Source organism: Salvelinus alpinus, chromosome 6, assembly GCF_045679555.1.
Source record: "Salvelinus alpinus chromosome 6, SLU_Salpinus.1, whole genome shotgun sequence".
Classification (NCBI taxonomy): Eukaryota; Metazoa; Chordata; class Actinopteri; order Salmoniformes; family Salmonidae; genus Salvelinus; species Salvelinus alpinus.
Window position 1 is genome coordinate 49,129,014 of NC_092091.1, and position 19,006 is coordinate 49,148,019.

The following is a 19,006-nucleotide window of genomic DNA, read 5'->3' on the forward strand; positions in this document are numbered from 1 at the left end:
AACATGATGGTGTTCTTGGGGTGATGGGAGGCGTTGGGTTTGTGCCAGACATAGCGTTTTCCTTGATGGCCAAAAAGCTAAATTTTAGTCTCATCTGACTAGAGTACCTTCTTCCGTATGTTTGGGGAGTCTCCCACATGCCTTTTGACGAACACCAAATGTGTTTGCTTACTTTTTTCTTCAAGCAATGGCTTTTTTCTGGCAACTCTTCCGTAAAGCCCAGCTCTGTGGAGTGTGCAGCTTAAAGTGTTCCTATGGACAGATACTCCAATTTCTGCTGTGGAGCTTTGCAGCTCCTTCAGGGTTATCTTTAGTCTCTTTGTTGCCTCTCTGATTAGAGTGGAGTGTGACTGTTTGAGGTTGTGGACAGGTGTCTTTTATACTGATAACAAGTTCAAACAGGTGCCATTAATACAGGTAACGAGTGGAGGACAGAGGAGCCTCTTAAAGAAGAAGTTACAGGTCTGTGAGAGCCAGAAATCTTGCTTGTTTGTAGGTGCAAATAATTTGCAAATAAATTCATTAAAAATCCTACAATGTGATTTTCTGGATTTTTTCCCCCTCATTTTGTCTGTCATAGTTGAAGTGTACCTATGATGAAAATTACAGGCCTCTCTCATCTTTTTAAGTGGGAGAACTTGCACAATTGGTGGCTGACTAAATACTTTTTTGCCCCACTGTATATACTGAGATCATGTGACAGATCATCTGACACTTAGATTGCACACAGGTGGACTTTATTTAACTAACTAATACCAATCCTCGACTTCGGTGATGTCATTTACAAAATAGCCTCCAAAACCCTACTCAATAAATTGGATGCAGTCTATCACAGTGCCATCCGTTTTGTCACCAAAGCCCCATATACTACCCACCACTGCGACCTGTACACTCTCGTTGGCTGGCCCTCGCTTCATACTCGTCGCCAAACCCACTGGTTCCAGGTCATCTACAAGACCCTGCTAGGTAAAGTCCCCCCTTATCTCTGCTCGCTGGTCACCATAGCAGCACCTATCTGTAGCACGCGCTCCAGCAGGTATATCTCTCTAGTCACCCCCAAAACCAATTCTTCCTTTGGACGCCTCTCCTTCCAGTTCTCTGCTGCCAATGACTGGAACGAACTACAAAAATCTCTGAAATTGGAAACACCTATCTCCCTCACTAGCTTTAAGCACCAGCTGTCAGAGCAGCTCATAGATTACTGCACCTGTACATAACCCATCTACAATTTAGCCCAAACAACTACCTCTTTACCTACTGTATTTATTTTATTAATTTATTTTGCTCCTTTGCACCCCATTATTTTCTGTCTCTACTTTGCACTTTCTTCCGCTGCAAACCAACCATTCCAGGGTTTTTTTTTAGTTTTATTTTACTTGCTGTGTTGTATTCACTTCACCTCCATGGCCTTTTATATTTTTATTTATTTATTTTATTTATTTATACATATATTTGTTTGCCTTCACCTCCCTTATCTCACCTCACTTGCTCACATTGTATATAGACTTTTTTCACTGTATTATTGACTATATGTTTGTTTTACTCCATGTGTAACTATGTGTTGTTGTATGTGTCGAACTGCTTTGCTTTATCTTGGCCAGGTCGCAATTGTAAATGAGAACGTGTTCTCAATTTGCCTACCTGGTTAAATAAAGGTTAAATAAAAAAAAAATAAAAATAATTATGTGACTTCTGAAGGTAATTGTTTGCACCAGATCTTATATATTTTTTTCATTTCAGTTCAACAATTTGGACTATTTTGTGTATGTCCATGACATGAAATCCAAATAAAAATCAATTTACATTACAGGTTGTGAAAGAGATTTGCGTCAGTTCAAATCTGGTATCAGGACAAAATGTGATTCAGAGTCACCGAATATATTTTAAGTATTTTAATTAAACTCAAGCGATAAATGGTAAATGCAATTTTCGTATATACGGGTTCGCTGTATCACCGCGCAGGGTAAAACAGGGAACTGTGGAATGTACTCAAATAGCAGTTCTTATACCATGACAGCTTTAGTTCCAACTCGTCTGTTGGCCTATCATAGTAGAGGCTGAGCGCGGTTTAAACTTTGGTCCGCCTTTGCTGGCACTCGGACTTGTCCAAGTCCCTTAGTGCTCTCCTCTGTCCACATCTGGTTGTTGGGTAGATTAGATCCGTCTTGTGTCTCCCCCGATTCTACACTCAAACAGTCCCTTATGTGGTATTGATCAGTGCTCTAACCTCCCTGGTTGGCCTAGAGATATGCACCCCTCCCCTCTCCAGATTGACCACAGCTTTTATGGCCTGTCACTCAATGTTGGTCAGTCTTTACACACATACATCTGTATTGTTTGTGTGTGTGTAACAAAACAATATTCATCTTCATACAATATGGTAGCAGGCTATAGTGCATAAACATAAATCCTAACAGTTGTAATGCAACAAATTAGGAAAAACGCCAAGGGGGATGAATACTTTTGCAAGGCACTGTATATACAGTTGAAGTCGGAAGTTTAAATACACCTTAGCCAAATACATTTAAACTCAGTTTTTCACAATTCCTGACATTTAATCATAGTAAAAATTAGGATCACCGCTTTATTTTAAGAATGTGACATGTCAGAATAAGAGTAGAGAGAATGATTATTTCAGCTTTTATTTCTTTCATCACATTCCCAGTGGGTCAGAAGTTTACAAACACTCAATTAGTATTTGGTAGCATTACCTTTAAATTGTTTAACTTGGGTATAATGTTTTGGGTAGCCTTCCACAAACTTCCCACAATAAGTTGGGTGAATTCTGGTCCATTCCTCCTGACAGAGCTGGTGTAACTGAGTCAAGTTTGTAGGCCTCCTTGCTTGCACATGCTTTTTCAGTTCTGCCCACCAATTTTCTATGGGATTGAGGTCAGGGCTTTGTGATGGCCACTCCAATACCTTGACTTTGTTGTCCTTAAGCCATTTTGCCACAACTTTGGAAGTATGCTTGGGGTCATTGTCCATTTGGAAGACCCATTTGCGACCAAGCTTTAACTTCCTGACTGATGTCTTGAGATGTTGCTTCAATATATCCACTTAATTTTCCATCCTCATGATGCCATCTATTTTGTGAAGTGCACCAGTCCCTCCTGCAGCAAAGCACCCCCACAACATGATGCTGCCACCCCCGTGCTTCACGGTTGGGATGTTGTTCTTCGGCTTGCAAGCCTCCCCCTTTTCCTCCAAACATAACAATGGTCATTATGGCCAAATAGTTATATTTTTGTTTCATCAGACCAGAGGGCATTTCTCCAAAAAGTATGATCTTTGTCCACATGTGCAGTTGCAAACCATAGTCTGGCTTTTTTATGGCAGTTTTGGAGCAGTGGCTTCTTCCTTACTGAGTGGTCTTTCAGGTTATGTCGATATAGGACTCGTTTTACTGTGGATATAGATACTTTTGTACCTGTTTCCTCCAGCATCTTCACAAGGTCCTTTTGCTGTTGATCTGGGATTGATTTGCACTTTTCGCACCAAAGTACGTTCATCTCTGGGAGACAGAAGGCGTCTCCTTCGTGAGGAGTATGACATCTGCGTGGTCCCATGGTGTTAATACTTGCAAACCTTTGTTTGTACAGATGAACGTGGTACCTTCAGGCGTTTGGAAATTGCTCCCAAGGATGAACCAGACTGGTGGTCTACAATTTATTTTCTGAGTTCTTGGCTGATTTATTTAGATTTTCCCATGATGTCAAGCAAAGAGGCACTGAGTTTGAAGGTAGGCCTTGAAATACATCCACAGGTACACCTTCAATTGACTCAAATTATGTCAATTAGCCTATCAGAAGCTTCTAAAGCCATGACATCATTTTCTGGAATTTTCCAAGCCGTTAAGCTGTTTAAAGGCACAGTCAATTTAGTGTATGTAAACTTCTGACTGACTGGAATTGTGATACAGTGAATTATAAGTGAAATAATCTGTCTGTAAACAATTGTTGGACAAATTACGTGTGTCATGCACAAAGTAGATGTCCTAACCGACTTTCCAAAACTATAGTTTGTTAACAAGACATTTGTGGAGTGGTTGAAAAACAAGTTTTAAATGACTCCATCCAAAGTGTATCTAAACTTCCGACTTCAACTGTATATACCGTAGATAGAATGATTCAGACTGTAGTCGTGACAAAGAAACACACGACTGTCTGTATCTGTGAGAACGATGAGGAAGGACCCTTCTCTCACATAAATCTACTCATGTTCAGACTCCGTTGTATAAATTACAGGCCTTGAACCAGGAGATATGAGTAAAACTTCTCAAAGTAGCCTCTTCTCCTAAAGCCTGCATTGAATATTCCACAAACCATTCCTTTTGGATATGACTTAATTGTTTTTGAGCAAGGAAGGTTTGACACAGGCGTACTGAAGCAGGGAGAGAATTCTTGGCATATTTTACTTCCCTCGCTGCCTCCATAAACAGTCATAAACATTACTGTACTGGCCATAAACCGGGGCGACATATTTAAGCGTCACTCTCTCTTTAACCCATTCTCTCTTCTTTATCTATCTCTCTTTCACTCCCACTATTCATATTTCTTACATGTGCTTATTTCCTTTCAACGGCAGTCTCTCAGTTGTCTATCAACAGTCCTGTTTTTTCTTTCACTGTTTTTCTCCTTCTCCCCTTACTCTTTCTGTGACTCCTCCTTCCACGCTTTCTTGGCATCTCTCAGTCATGTGGGCACTCTGTTCAATAAATATTTGCTGAAATATGAGCTTACCATATGAGCTGTGACTAAGCCTGCTCTCAAGAAACACACAAAGACTCACACACACAATTATAAACAGCACCCCAGACAGTTTTGAAGCATGGCAGATAAGCCAACACTTATCTGTGTCTGTTTATGGTCCATTTTATGACCTTATTTTCTCCATGTCTTGGTTGAATATTAACTTTTCAGTATCTCCACCTCACCACCCCTTGTGCCTCCCTCCACACACACCCAACTAGTAATATCAAATAGGTATAATATATTGCTTTACATTAGGGCTCGGTCTACCTAGCTTTACATTCATATTAGTTCTCTATTGAGTTTTGTTCTTAGTGATTGTTATGCTGTTTATGTGGCTGTTTTCTTCATCATAGTGTTTACAGATGGTGTTTGTTTCCAGAGGCCAAACCTCCCTCCGCTCCCTCGCAGAATTCTACTGACGGCACATTTTACACAAACATTACAGTGCAATTTAATGTGTTTACAAGATAATGCCTGAAAGGAATTGTCTGTATGTTTCAATATGTAAATATTGAGGAGAGATGTTTGGAAGATGTAATTTACTTCACCACTTACATTCCATGGGTTGTAAACATTAGCTAAACGAATTCAAACAACAATTATATTTACGTGTGATTATTATTATTATTTTTTAAACATTAGAACACCCATATGGTAGAGATATGCCTTATTTCTTATACAGTCTATGGCCGAGATGCAATATTGAAAGACCCGTAAGACAAACGTTTGGGTTAGTACTGTTTGTCCTCGCTGCCAGTCCGTAGTAGGCCTTGACACGAATGAAAGCTCACAAACTACCAAAGGTAGGGAGATAGTCTGAATGTATAGTTCTAAACATTTTGTATAACAATTTTCGACTACTTACCAAAATGTAACTTTACTCCACAAAATAAACTGCGTTTGGTTGTTGATAAAAGGAAAGGTCACGTTTAAGGCGTCATAGAAGCTAGCTAGCTATTTAGCCAGCTAAGCTAGCTTGCGAACGTTAGTTGGCTTGCTAAATTTTCTAAATTTAGCTGGCTAGTTTCCTCCAATATGTTCGTTCTGACCACGTTAGCTAACTCTTGCAGACAACTTGTCAGTACAAAGTAAATGTGACATAAGTTGCGAACAATACAGCTAACCTTACTGTTAGCCAGAAGATTCTAACGTTGCGCTTGTTTACATTGAGCTGCACTGGGGTCAGAACGCAATCATGGTTAGATTAAAGGCCCATTGCAGTCAACGTTTTGTATATATATATACCCACACTATGTAGTTGTAATAATATTGTGAAAAGGATAATGCCTTTGGTGTAAGAGCTCTTTGAAAAGATCCAGGCTGTATTGGGAGTCCCAAAGGGCGACACACAATTAGCCCAGCGTCGTCCGGGTTTGGCCGGTGTAGGCCGTAATTGTAAATAAGAATTTGTTCTCAACTGACTTGCCGAGTTAAAGATTACATTTTAAAAAGGACACCTGAAATTTCAGCCTGTTTTGGTGGGATGGAGTTTTGGCCTGCCTGGTGACATCAAATTGTATTAGTCAGATGTGCCAAATGAAATGCTTATTTACGAGGCCCTAACCAACAGTGCAGTTTCCCCAAAAAATATGGATGAGAATAAGAGATATTTACAGAACAGCAGTAAAAAATAACAATATATACAGGGGGGTGCCGGTTAGTTGAGGTAGTATGTACATGTAGGTAGAGTTATTAAAGTGACTATGCATAGATGACAACAGAGAGGGGCAGTGGTGTTTGGGGGGGCAATGCAAATAGTCTGGGTAGCCATTTGATTAGATGTTCAGGAGTCTTATGGCTTGGGGTAGAAGCTGTTTAGAAGCCTCTTGGACCTAGACTTGGCGCTCTGGTACCGCTTGCTGAGCGGTAGCAGAGAGAACAGTCTATGACTAGGGTGGCTGGAGTCTTTGACAATTTTTAGGGCCTTCCTCTGACACTGCCTAGTATAGAGGTCCTGAATGGCAGGAAACTTGGCCACAGTGATGTACTGGGCCGTTTGCGCTACCCTCTGAGTGCCTTGCGGTCAGAGGCCGAGCAGTTGCCATACCAGGCAGTGATGCAACCAGTCAGGATGCTCTCGATGGTGCAGCTGTAGAACCATTTGAGGATCTGAGGGACCCATGCCAAATGACTGGCTTGGTGTGCTTGGACCATGTTAGTTTGTTGGTGACGTGGACACCAAGGAACTTAAAGCTCTCAACCTGCTCCACTGCAGCCCCGTCGATGAAAATGGGGGCGTGCTCGGTCCTCTTTTTCCTATAGTCCACAATCATCTCCTTTGTCTTGATCACGTTGAAGGAGAGGTTGTTGTCCTGGCACCACACGGCCAAGTCAATGACCTACTCCATGTAGGCCATCTCGTTGTTGTCGGTGATCAGGCCTACCACTGTTGTGTCATCTGCAAATGTAATGATGGTGTTGGAGTCGTGCCTAGCCGTGCAGTCATGAGTGAACAGGGAGTACAGGAGGGGGCTGAGCACGCACCCCTGAGATGCCCCTGTGTTGAGGATCAGCGTGGCGGATGTGTTGTTAGCTACCCGTCAGGAAGTCCAGGATCCAGTTGCAGAGGGAGGTGTTTAGTCCCAGGGTCCTTAGCTTATTGATGAGCTTTGAGGGCACTATGGTGTTGAATGCTGAGCTGTAGTCAATGAATAGCAATCTCACATAGGTGTTCCTTTTGTCCAGGTGTGAAAGGGCAGTGTGGAGTGCAATAGAGATTGCATCATCTGTGGATCTGTTGGGGCGGTATGCAAATTGGAGTGGGTCTAGAGTTTCTGGGATGATGGTGTTGATGTGAGCCATGACCAGCCTTTCAAAGCACTTCATGGCTACAGACGTGAGTGCTACGAGTCAGTAACCATTTAGGCAGGTTACCTTAATGTTCTTGTGCACAGGCACTATGGTGGTCTGCTTAAAACATGTTGGTATTACAGACTCGGACAGGGAGAGGTTGAAAATGTCAGTGAAGACACTTGCTAGTTGGTCAGAGCATGCTCGGGGTACACATCCTGGTAATCTGTCTGGCCCTGCGGCCTTGTGAATGTTGACCTGTCTAAAGGTCTTACTCACATCAGCTGCGGAGAGCGTGATCACACAGTCTTCCGGTACAGCTGGTGCTCTCATGCATGTTTCAGTGTTATTTTCCTCGAAGCGAGCATAGAAGTAGTTTAGCTCGTCTGGTAGGCTCGTGTCACTGGGCAGCTCTCGGTTGTGCTTCCCTTTATAGTCTGTAATGGTTTGCAAGCCCTGCCACATTCAACGAGCATCAAAGCTGGTGTAGTATGACTCGATCTTTGTCCTGTATTGACGCTTTGTCTGTTTGATGAATCGTCGGAGGGCATAGCGGGATTTCTTATAAGTCTCTGGGTTAGAGTCCCACTCCTTGAAAGCTGCAGCTCTAGCTTTTAGCTCAGTGCAGATGCTGCCTGTAATCCATGGCTTCTGGTTGGTGTATGTACGTAAGGTCACTGTGGGGATGACGTCATCGATGCACTTATTGATGAAGCCAATGACAGATGTGGTGTACTCCTCAATGCCATTGGATGAATCCCGGAACATATTCCAGTCTGTGCTAGCAAAACAGTCCTGTAGCTTAGCATCTGCTTCATCTGACCACTTTTTTTTATTCATCTAGTCACTGGTGCTTCCTGCTTTAATTTTTGCTTGTAAGCAGGAATCAGGAGGATGGAATTATGGTCAGATTTGCCAAATGGAGGGCGAGGGAGAGCTTTGTATGCATCTCTGTGTGTGGAGTATAGGTGGTCCCGAGTTCTTTTCCCTCTGGTTGCACATTTAACATGCTGATAGAAATTTGGTAAAACTGATTTAAGTTTCCCTGCAATAAAGTACCCAGCTACTAGGAGCGCCGCCTCAGTGTGAGGGTTTTCTTGTTTGCTTATGTAGAAATACAGCTCATTCTATGCTATCTTAGTGCCAACCTCTGACTGAGGTGGTATGTAAACAGCTACGAAGAATACAGATGAGAACTCTCTCGGGTAGGTAGTGTGGTCTACAGCTTATCATGATATACTCATTCTCAGGTGAGCAATAGCTCGATACTTCTTTCGATATAGTGCACCAGCTGTTATTTACAAAAATACATTGTCCGCCTGCCCTTGTCTTACCAGACGCCGCTGTTCTATCCTGCCGGTACATCGTATAACCAGCCAGCTGTATGTTGATTTTGTCGTTGTTCAGCCACGACTCTGTGAAGCATAAGATGTTACAGTTTTGTTTGTCCCGTTGGTAGTTTAATCTTCCCTGTGACTCGTCGATTTTATTGTCCAAAGATTGCATGTTTGCTAGCAGAATTGAGGGAAGTGGGGGTTTATTCGATCGCCTCCGACTTCTCAGAAGGCAGCCCGCTCTCCGGCCTCTCTTTCTCCGCCTCCTCTTCATGCAGATCACGGGGGTCGGGGCCTGTTCCCGAGGGAGCCGTATATCCTCCGTCTCGGGCTCGTCAGAGTCGTGAAAGAAGAAACAGGATTCTGCTAGTCCGTGGTGAGTAATCACAGTTCTGATGTCTAGAAGTTATTTTCGATCGTATGAGACGGTAGCGGCAACATTATGTACAAAATGAGTAAAAAAAATAAGTTACAAACAACGCAGATAAATAAACACAATCGGTTGGGGGCATGTAAAACGTCTGCCTTCTGCTCCGGCTCCATCTTACATTCACCAGGTGGTAAATTAGTTAATAGACGAATGGGCGGTATTAGATTATGCTGAGCTGTAGGGCACTGGTCTATGGCCCGTGATGTGAATGGGAAAAGCGGTGAGGGAGGAGCACCTTTCTCAAATTGAACAGTAATCTACACCGCGCGGTCGTGTTGTCAACAAGGCAGCATGGTACATCATCCAGTAACATACAACCTCTCGCGTTTTTATCAAAAGCAATCACTTTTGAATGTGATCACAGAATCCTACTCATTACTCCACGTGCTTTAAATACGTCACTTTTGTTTTGAGCCAACTTCCCAGTGGGCTTTGAATGGGGCACATGGCTCACGCACGGGAGGCAGCACGGTTCCAAAATGAATGCAATCAACTTTCCCCCGTTGCAAAACATGCCTATCTGGGCGCCAGGCCAGATTAATCGATTCCCTTCAGTAAGCAAGTGAGTTTCAAACCTCTCTGCCAATAACAGAAAGTTTCCCATTTTCCCCGCCCCACATAGACCACTCCCAGACAGTCCTAACAAAATTCTTGCTTGAGAAATTGCTATTTGCTAAGTAGCTATTTTTGTTTCTTGTTGACCATTTTAATTGAAAACAGTCACAGTAAGGTACTTAATGGTTACCCAGAAGTTATTTGATATTGAGAGAAAAATGTCAGCATTGGACCTTTAAGACACCGTGGAGGCAACGCAAGATATGGATCGGAAAACCTACTTCAATGCAGGGATGGGATGTTACACTTTACTCTAAATTTGACCTACAGTTGAAGTTGGAAGTTAACATACACTTAGGTTGGAGTCATTAAAACTAATTTTTCAACCACTCCACAAATTTCTTGTTAACAAACTATAGTTTTGTCAAGACGGTTAGGACTTCTACTTTGTGCAAGACACAAGTCATTTTTTCAACAATTGTTACAGACCAATTATTTCACTGTATCACAATTCCAGTGGGTCAGAAGTTTACATACACTAAGTTGACTGTGCCTTTAAACAGCTTGGAAAATTCCAGAAAATTATGTCATGGCTTTAGAAGCTTCTGATAGGCTAATTGACATAATTTTAGTCAATTGGAGGTGTACCTGTGGATGTATTTCAAGGTCTACCTTCAAACTCAATGCCTCTTTGCTTGACATCATGGGAAAATCAAAAGAAATCAGCCAAGACCTCAGAAAAAATTGTAGACCTCCACAAGTCTGGTTCATCCTTGGGAGCAATTTCCAAACGCCTGAAGGTATCACGTTCATCTGTGCAAACAATAGTACGCAAGTATAAACACCATGGGACCACACGCGTTCTGTCTCCTAGAGATGAACATACTTTGGTGCTAAAAGTGCAAATCAATCCCAGAACAGCAGCAAAGGATCTTGTGAAGATGCTGGAGGAAACAGGTACAAAAGTATCTATATCCACAGTAAAACGAGTCCTATATCAACATAACCTGAAAGACCGCTCAGCAAGGAAGAAGCCACTGCGCCAAAACTGCCATAAAAAAGCCAGACTACGGTTTGCAACTGCACATGGGGACAAATAGCGTACGTTTTGGAGAAATGTCCTCTGGTCTGATGAAACAAAAATAGAACTGTTTGGCCATAATGACCATCGTTATATTTGGAGGAAAAAGGGGAAGGCTTGCAGGCCGAAGAACACCATCTCAACCGTGAAGCACGGGGGTGGCAGCATCATGTTGTGGGGGTGCTTTGCTGCAGGAGGGACTGGTGCACATCACAAGAAAGATGGCATCATGAGGACGGAAGATTAAGTGGATATATTGAAGCAACATCTCAAGACATCAGTCAGGAAGTCAAAGCTTGGGTCTTCCAAATGGACAATGACCCCAAGCATACTTCCAAAGTTGTGGCAAAATGGCTTAAGGACAACAAAGTCAAAGTATTGGAGTGGCCATCACAAAGCCCTGAGCTCAATCCCATAGAAAATTGGTGGGCAGAACTGAAAAAGCATGTGCGAGCAAGGCCTAAAAACCTGACTCAGTTACACCAGCTCTGTCAGGAGGACTGGGCCAAAATTCACCCAACTTATTGTGGGAAGCTTGCGGAAGGCTACCTGAAACTTTTGATCCAAGTTAAACAATTTAAAGGCAATGCTACCAAATACGAATTGAGTGTATGTAAACTTCTGACCCACTGGGAATGTGATGAAAGAAATAAAAGCTGAAATAAATAATTCTCTCTACTATTCTTCTGACATGTCACATTCTTAAAATAAAGTGGTGATCCTAACTGACCTAAGACAGGGAATTCTTACTATGATTAAATGTCAGGAATTGTGAAAAACTGAGTTTAAATGTATTTGGCTAAGATGTATGTAATCTTCCGACTTCAACTGTATATCCAAACTGATAAATCGAGAAGATTGAAATACTGCTAGTTTTCCGGAAAACTACCCTTTTTGTCCTCATGCTAGCTAGCAGTAGCCACTGCCACCGTTTTGGAATAGCAGTGGCAGCCAATCAGCTCATTTGTTGTTTTACGCAACATGTCATTCTATAATGGCTGCTGTGGCTCCTGCTGGATAGCATGAGGACGAAAAGGGCAGCTTTGAAAATAAGCAGTCGTTCAATCTTCCCGGTGTAACAGTTGGGATAATGGGACAATTCGGAGCACAACACAATTTCTCATCCCCAGAGTGTTATTCTGACCATGATGACGTTCCGACCCCAGTGCAACTCATTGTAAACAATCATAACGGTAGGGTCGGAATCTGCTGGCTAGCTATCATGTGTGCAAGGCATGTCTATCATGTTGCTGCTTAAACTCAAGTGAAACTAATTTGATGAATGCATTTTGGACATCTCGTTACCACAGGCAACATCATGTCAGCGGACACCAAAATCGCAGAGCTTTTAACAGAGCTCCATCAACTCATAAAGCAGACGCAGGTAAGTCTCAACCAATGGTTTCTACACCCAAGTGCTGTTGTCATCAGGAGCACTGACCAGTAATTCAGGTACCACAGTGGAGGACGGTAATTTGATGAATAAATAGCTACCAAGCTAGTTATATTCAAATGTGACTCCAATGATTCATATTTTTACATCATGCCATCATAGGGATTGAAGTCACATTTGGGAGTAATGTAATACCTAGCAATACAGAATAGGAATGATATTCAGAGATCAAATTAAATCTCATTGCCAAACATCAATCACTGTAATACATTTACATTTTGTGTGCACATTGCATGTTATTCTTGCTGATATATTGCATCATTTTGCACCTTTGCAACAACCACATTGTAATATTAATCCCTTTCATTCTCTTTTTCAGGAGGAGCGGTCGCGCAGTGAACACAACCTGCTCAACATCCAGAAAACACATGAGAGGATGCAGACTGAGAACAAGAGTGAGCCTCTACCTCACCTCCCCACATTCCCCTTTTTCCATCAACACTGCAACACTATTTTATAACTCTTCATATTACTGTTACACACCGTTTCTAGTTATGTATCGTCTGGCTAAGCCAGACACACACACGTCATGTTCTTCTATCCTCGTGGGGACCTAAAATTAATTTCCATTCAAAATCCTATTTTCCCTAACCCCTAAACCTAACCCTTACTTGTAACCCTAAACCTTACCACTAACCTCTTATCCTAATTGTAACCCTAACCCCTAAGATTAAAATAGCCTTTGTCCTCATGGACGTGGGAAATGTTACGATCCTTGTGGGGACATTGGGGCTTTTAGATCCCCATTGGGGCTTTTAGATCCCCCCCCCCACACACACACACACAGTGTAATAAGGTGTTATTCTTGTCCCCATCTCCCCAGCCTCCCCTTACTACCGGACTAAGCTGAGGGGACTCTACACCACAGCCAGAGCAGACGCTGAGGCAGAGTGCAGGTCGGTAGCCTACACTTGAAAAAGAAAAGGAGAGCCGCACACTCTAGGAGCTCAGATGCAATAATTGAATAACCTAATAACCAACGTTTCGACAGACAAGCTGTCTTCATCAGGGTAGCCTACACTGATATCCCTATGCCCCTTGCCCTATGCCCCTTGAAGTGTCCACTGATCTGATATGGTAGGTTTGGTGTAAGCCATTTAATGTTTCCTTTCACCTATCCAACTGTGGTAGTTCAGTGTTTGGATGTGTTTTTGTCTTGCGTTCAGAAATCATCACCACCATGTGGAGTAAGTAAGTACAGCTCCATTCCAAAGAAATAAGTCGGGCGCCACTCTTTCTCTCCCACAGTATTCTTCGTCATGCTCTCGACAAAATTGCAGAGATCAAATCCTTATTGGAGGAGAGGCGAATAGGTAAGAATGGCTGTGACTGAATTCTCATAACAGCCTACATCCTATTTAGGAAGGAGAGGAGACGAGAATAAGCCACTGTTAACTATTGAGATGCAGCCCATGCCTCACTCTTTCCTCTCTCTCCTCTCCCCCAGCGGCTAAGATGGCAGGGGTGAACAGCGACAATGACCCCCCCAGGAAGACCATGCGGAGGGGGGTGCTGATGACGCTGCTCCAACAGTCAGCCATGACGCTCCCGCTGTGGATTGGCAAGCCAGGAGACAGGTAGGGTCTGATGATTCAGTCTCTCCTGAGCTCAGTATAGTAGTGCACAACATTTTACAATGGGAAACAAAAATCTGTGTTCTTTTTTTTTGTTATATTTTTCACCCTAATTTCGTGGTATCCAATTGGTAGTAGTTACAGTCTTGTCTCATCGCTGCAACTCCCGTATGGACTCGGGAGGCGAAGGTCGAGAGCCATGCGTCCTCCGAAACAACCCAACCAAGCTGCACTGCTTCTTGACACACTGCCCATCCAACCTGGAAGCCAGCCGCACCAATGTGTCGGAGGAAACACCGTACACCTGGCTACCGTGTCGGCGTGCACTGCGCCCGGCCCGCCATAGGAGTCGCTAGTGGGCGATGAGACAAGGATATCCCTGCCGGCCAAACCCAACCTTAAACAGGACGACGCTGGGCCAATTGTGCGCCGCCCCATGGGCCCCCCGGTCGCGGCCGGCTGCGACAGAGCCTGGACTCGAACCCAGACTCTCTAGTGGCACAGCTAGGACTGCGATGCAGTGCCTTAAACCACTGCGCCACTCGGGAGGCCAAAATCTGTGTTCTTGTTGTGTACATTTCAAGTTCAGTACCCCCCCCCCCCCATTTCTTTTCCACCTGCCCCTTTTTTCTGTCCTCCATTACTATATTACTCCCTAACACCCTCCATCCTTCCCTGTATCCCCCTCTCCTCCAGTCCTCCTCCCCTGTGTGGGGCGATGCCAGCCAACAGTGACTATGTGGCCAAGCAAGGGGACAAGGTGGCAGCGCGGGTCAAGGCCGTGGACGGAGACGAACAGTGGATCCTGGCCGAGGTGGTCAGTTACAGCCACTCCACCAACAAGTAACTATCAGCAAATCAGCTCCAGCCACTGTTAGCCAATCAAGTACAGCCATGTACCACTGTTACCAATCAACTACAGCCTTTAACACTTTTAGCCAATCAGCTACAACACAGACTGTCTTGAGTTGTATTTTTTTGCTCTATCCTTCAGGTACGAAGTGGATGACATTGATGAGGAAGGAAAAGAGTAAGTCAATGTCTTCATTTTCTATATTTCTCTTCCTACTATTTTGTCTTGTAGTACATTATATTTTATTATGAAAATCTCACCTCGGATATAATGACAATTATCTACTCTGCTTCTTATCTCCCACCCTCCCATCCTCCTCCTCCAGGAGACACACCCTGAGCAGGCGGCGTATCATCCCCCTACCCCAGTGGAAGGCCAACCCAGAGACGGACCCGGAGGCCCTGTTCAGTAAAGACCAGCTGGTACTGGCCCTCTACCCTCAGACCACCTGCTTCTACAGAGCCCTCATCCACACACACCCACACCGGGTGAGACAAGGAAAGGGAGAGGAGAGGAGCGGGGGGGTGGGCTGATTGGCGTAATTTGAATACATTTTATTTGATGACGAAACTACATAAAGCTGGTTCAGAGATAATGTTACTGTACACCAAACCCTGCATCCAGGCAGGCCCCTCGCTTGGCAGCTTCCCCTCCAGCAATCCTAACCTTAACCATTATTGGGGAAAATGCTAAACTGACCCCAAATCAGTGAACTCTGTTCTCTCCACTAACCACCATGCTCTCTGCTCTCTCAGCCCCAGGACGACTACTCAGTGCTGTTTGAGGACACGTCGTACGCAGACGGCTACTCCCCGCCCCTCAACGTAGCTCAGAGATACGTGGTGGCCTGCAAAGAGAACAAAAAGAAGTAAAGAAGAGACTGATGAAGAGGAGAAGAAAGAGAGGAGTCAGGAGAAATCAAGGGGACTGTGACTGAAGATACTGTATTTTGTCAGACTTGACAAGTGTTCCTAGACAAGTGTTTCCAACCACCCCCCTCCCCAGAATAACAATGGATTCCATACCTTAGCCACACGTATGGACACACTGAGGGCGGGTTTTAAATAAAATAACATCAAATCAAACTTTACTTTTCACATGCGCCGAATACAAGTGTAGACCTTGTAAGATGCTTACTTACAAGCCCTTAACCAAAGGTGCAGTTCAAGGAGAATTATTAAAATATTTACCAAATAAAGTAAAAAGTAACACAATAACATAACAATAACGTGGCTATATACAGGGGGTACCGATACCGAGTCAGTGTGCGGGGGTACAGTTTAGAGGTAATTTGTACATGTAGGTAGGGGTGAAGTGACTATGCATAGATAATAAACAGCGAGTAGCAGCAGTGTACAAAACAAATGGAGGGGGGTAATAGTCCGGTGGCCATTTGATTAATTGCTCAGCAGTCTTATGGCTTGGGGGTAGAAGCTGTTAAGGAGCCTTTTGGTCCTAGACTTGGCGCTCAGGTACCGCTTGCCGTGCGGTAGCAGAGAAAATAGTCTATGACTTGGGTGACTGGAGTCTCTGACGATTTTATGGGCTTTCCTCTGACACCGCCTCTTATATAGGTCCTGGATTGCAGGAAGCTTGGCCCCAGTGATGTACTAGGTCGTACGCACTACCCTCTGTATCGCCTTACGGTCAGATGCTGAGCAGTTGCCATACCAGGCGGTGATGCGACCGGATCATTGGTCATTGGTGATGTGGACACCAAGGAACTTGAAGCTCTCAACCTGCTCCACTGCAGCCCCGTCAATGAAAATGGGGGCGTGCTTGGTCCTCTTTGCTCGGTGATCAGGCCTACCACTGTTGTCATCAGCAAACTTAATGATGATGTTGGAGTCTTGTTTGGCCACGCAGCCGTGGGTAAACAGGGAGTGCAGGAGGGGACTAAGTACACACCCCTGAAGGGCTCCAGTGTTGAGGATCAGCGTGGCAGACGTGTTGTTGCCTACCCTTACCACCTGGGGGCGGCCCGTCAGGAAGTCCAGGATCCAGTTGCAGAGGGAGGTGTTTAGTCCCAGGGTCCTTAGCTTAGTGATGAGCTTTGAGGTCACTATGGTGATGAAAGCTGAGCTGTAGTCAAATGAACACCATTCTCACATAGGTGTTCCTTTTGTCCAGGTGTGAAAGGGCAGTGTGGAGTGCGATTGAGATTGCGTCATCTGTGGATCTGTTGGAGCGCTATGTGAATTGGAGTGGGTCTAGGGTATCCGGGAGGATGCTGTTGATGTGAGCCATGACCAGCCGAGGCTACCGACGTGAGTGCTACGTGGCGGTAATCATTTAGACAGGTTACCTTCGCTTCCTTGGGCACAGAGACTATGGTGGTCTGCTTGAAACATGTAGGTATTACAGACTCAGTCAGAGAGAGGTTGAATATGTCAGTGAAGACAATTGCCAGTTGGTCCGCGCATGCTTTGAGTACACGTCCTGGTAATCCATCTGGCCCCGTGGCTTTGTGAATGTTGACCTGTTTAAAGGTCTTGCCCACATCGGCTACCGAGAGCGTTACCACACAGTCATCCAGACCATCTGGTGCTCTCAGGCATGCTTCAGTGTTGCTTGCCTCGAAGCGAGCATAAAAGGCATTTAGCTCGTCTGGTAGGCTTGCGTCACTGAGCAGCTCGTGTCTGGGTTTTCCTTTGTAGTCCGTAATAGTTTAAGCCCAGCCACATCCGACGAGTGTCAGTCGGTGTAGTAGGGTTCAATCTTAATCCTGTATTGACACTTTGCTTGTTTGATGGTTCGTCTGAGGGCATAGCGGGATTTCTCATAGGCGTCCGCGTTTTGTGTCCCGCTCCTTGAAAGCGGCAGCTCTAGCTTTTAGCTCGATGCGGATGTTGTCTGTAAATCATGGCTTCTGGTTGGGATATGTACGTACGGTCACTGTGGGGACGACGTCGTCGATGCACTTATTGATGAAGCAGATGACTGAGGTGGTATACTCCTCAATGCCATTGGATGAATCCCGGAACATATTCCAGTCTGTGCTAGAAAAACAGTCCTGTAGCGTAGCATCCGCATCATCTGACCACTTCTGTATTGAGCGAGTCACTGGTACTTCCTGCTTTAGTTTTTTTGCTTGTAAGCAGGAATCAGGAGGATAGAATTATGGTCAGATTTGCCAAATGGAGGGCAGGGAGAGCTTTTTATGGATCTCTGTGTGTGGAGTAAAGGTGGTCTAGAGTTTTTTTTTTTTCTCGTTGCACATGTGGCATGTTAGTAAGAATTTGTTTTGGGACGCTATCTGTGAGGCTCAGTCAATGTAGGGAGTTGTATTGATATCCAACGGTGTGTTATGGCTCATCTGTTTTGTCATTGTGAGACGTGCAGGATGTTCTGTCTGTATTTGCCTGGTAGTGACATGACTATGCTTCTTGTGGAATGAGCTATGCTGCATGTGTTTTAATATTTTTTTTAAATATATTTTGTAGCAGGCTCAAGGGTGTGGGGTTGCCACATCACCAAGTTCAATAACAAAACATGCATTAGTAGCACAAATAGAATGCAAATGGGAAGTTTATTAGGGGTTTTGGTACACTGGGGAAGAGAGGGGAATTCACCAATCACCACAATCCAAAAGCCGTTTTCCAGGGGTAATTCTCACACTCGGGTCCTCAGCCAATCCGGTCCGGTACACAAGGGGGGTAGTGCAACAGTCCAGGTCACAACGGGTAATCTCACAGATAGTGTTCTCTCTTTTCCCACTCTTTATAACGCTCTTGATTCTCTCCTACTCTGCCCCTTTGTGCAGGCTGCTTCCTCCTCAAAAAGCACGCTGCTTTATCCCCAAGCACTCCCTGGCTTAACGAAACACAGCCTTTCCTTGTTGGGGCAGGAAGTCCATATAAGGCCCGGGGGTGGAGCCAACGGGCTGCCATATATCTCCCCTCAATAACAACGCCCCTCACCTCTCCCTGCCATCTGCTGCAATGTTAACAAAAACCAATGTTTTTCATTTGTATGTTGACTAAGGACACTGACTGAGTAATAATAAACCGTTTTTATATTCAGTACCAGTCAAAGGTTTGGACACACTGTGGTGGTTATTTCTGTATTATCAAATGAGAAGAGACCAACTTATCACACAAGTCAGAGTTATACTTAATCAAAAATCTTTATTCACTCAATAAGGGAGCAAGGTCACTACATGCACACAGAGTGAATGCAGTG

General features: G+C 44.2%; 1 protein-coding gene and 1 long non-coding RNA gene across 4 annotated transcripts in view; one reads left to right on the forward strand and one right to left on the reverse strand.

The window, feature by feature from the left end:
- Positions 1-5,922, reverse strand: part of LOC139577591 (uncharacterized) — a 19,252-nt gene extending 13,330 nt beyond the window's left edge. The window contains exon 1 of the long non-coding RNA XR_011675341.1: positions 5,620-5,922. This is a non-coding gene — a long non-coding RNA (uncharacterized lncRNA). The remainder of the gene's footprint in view (positions 1-5,619) is intronic.
- On the forward strand, positions 5,419-18,858 carry LOC139577590 (SAGA-associated factor 29). Of its 3 annotated transcripts, none has more exons than XM_071404711.1 (11): positions 5,419-5,557; positions 9,157-9,254; positions 12,255-12,328; positions 12,717-12,792; positions 13,221-13,293; positions 13,646-13,710; positions 13,845-13,974; positions 14,668-14,814; positions 14,966-15,001; positions 15,150-15,312; positions 15,580-18,858. In XM_071404711.1, exons 3-11 carry the CDS (start codon positions 12,263-12,265, stop codon positions 15,694-15,696), a joined length of 873 nt encoding a protein of 290 aa, XP_071260812.1. In that variant the 5' UTR covers positions 5,419-5,557; positions 9,157-9,254; positions 12,255-12,262; the 3' UTR covers positions 15,697-18,858. The 3 variants fall into 3 exon arrangements, with proteins under 3 accessions (XP_071260812.1, XP_071260813.1, XP_071260811.1); XM_071404710.1 differs by having other exon boundaries at positions 5,495-5,557; positions 9,044-9,254; XM_071404712.1 differs by lacking the exon at positions 9,157-9,254.
- Positions 18,859-19,006: the final 148 nt, after the last annotated feature.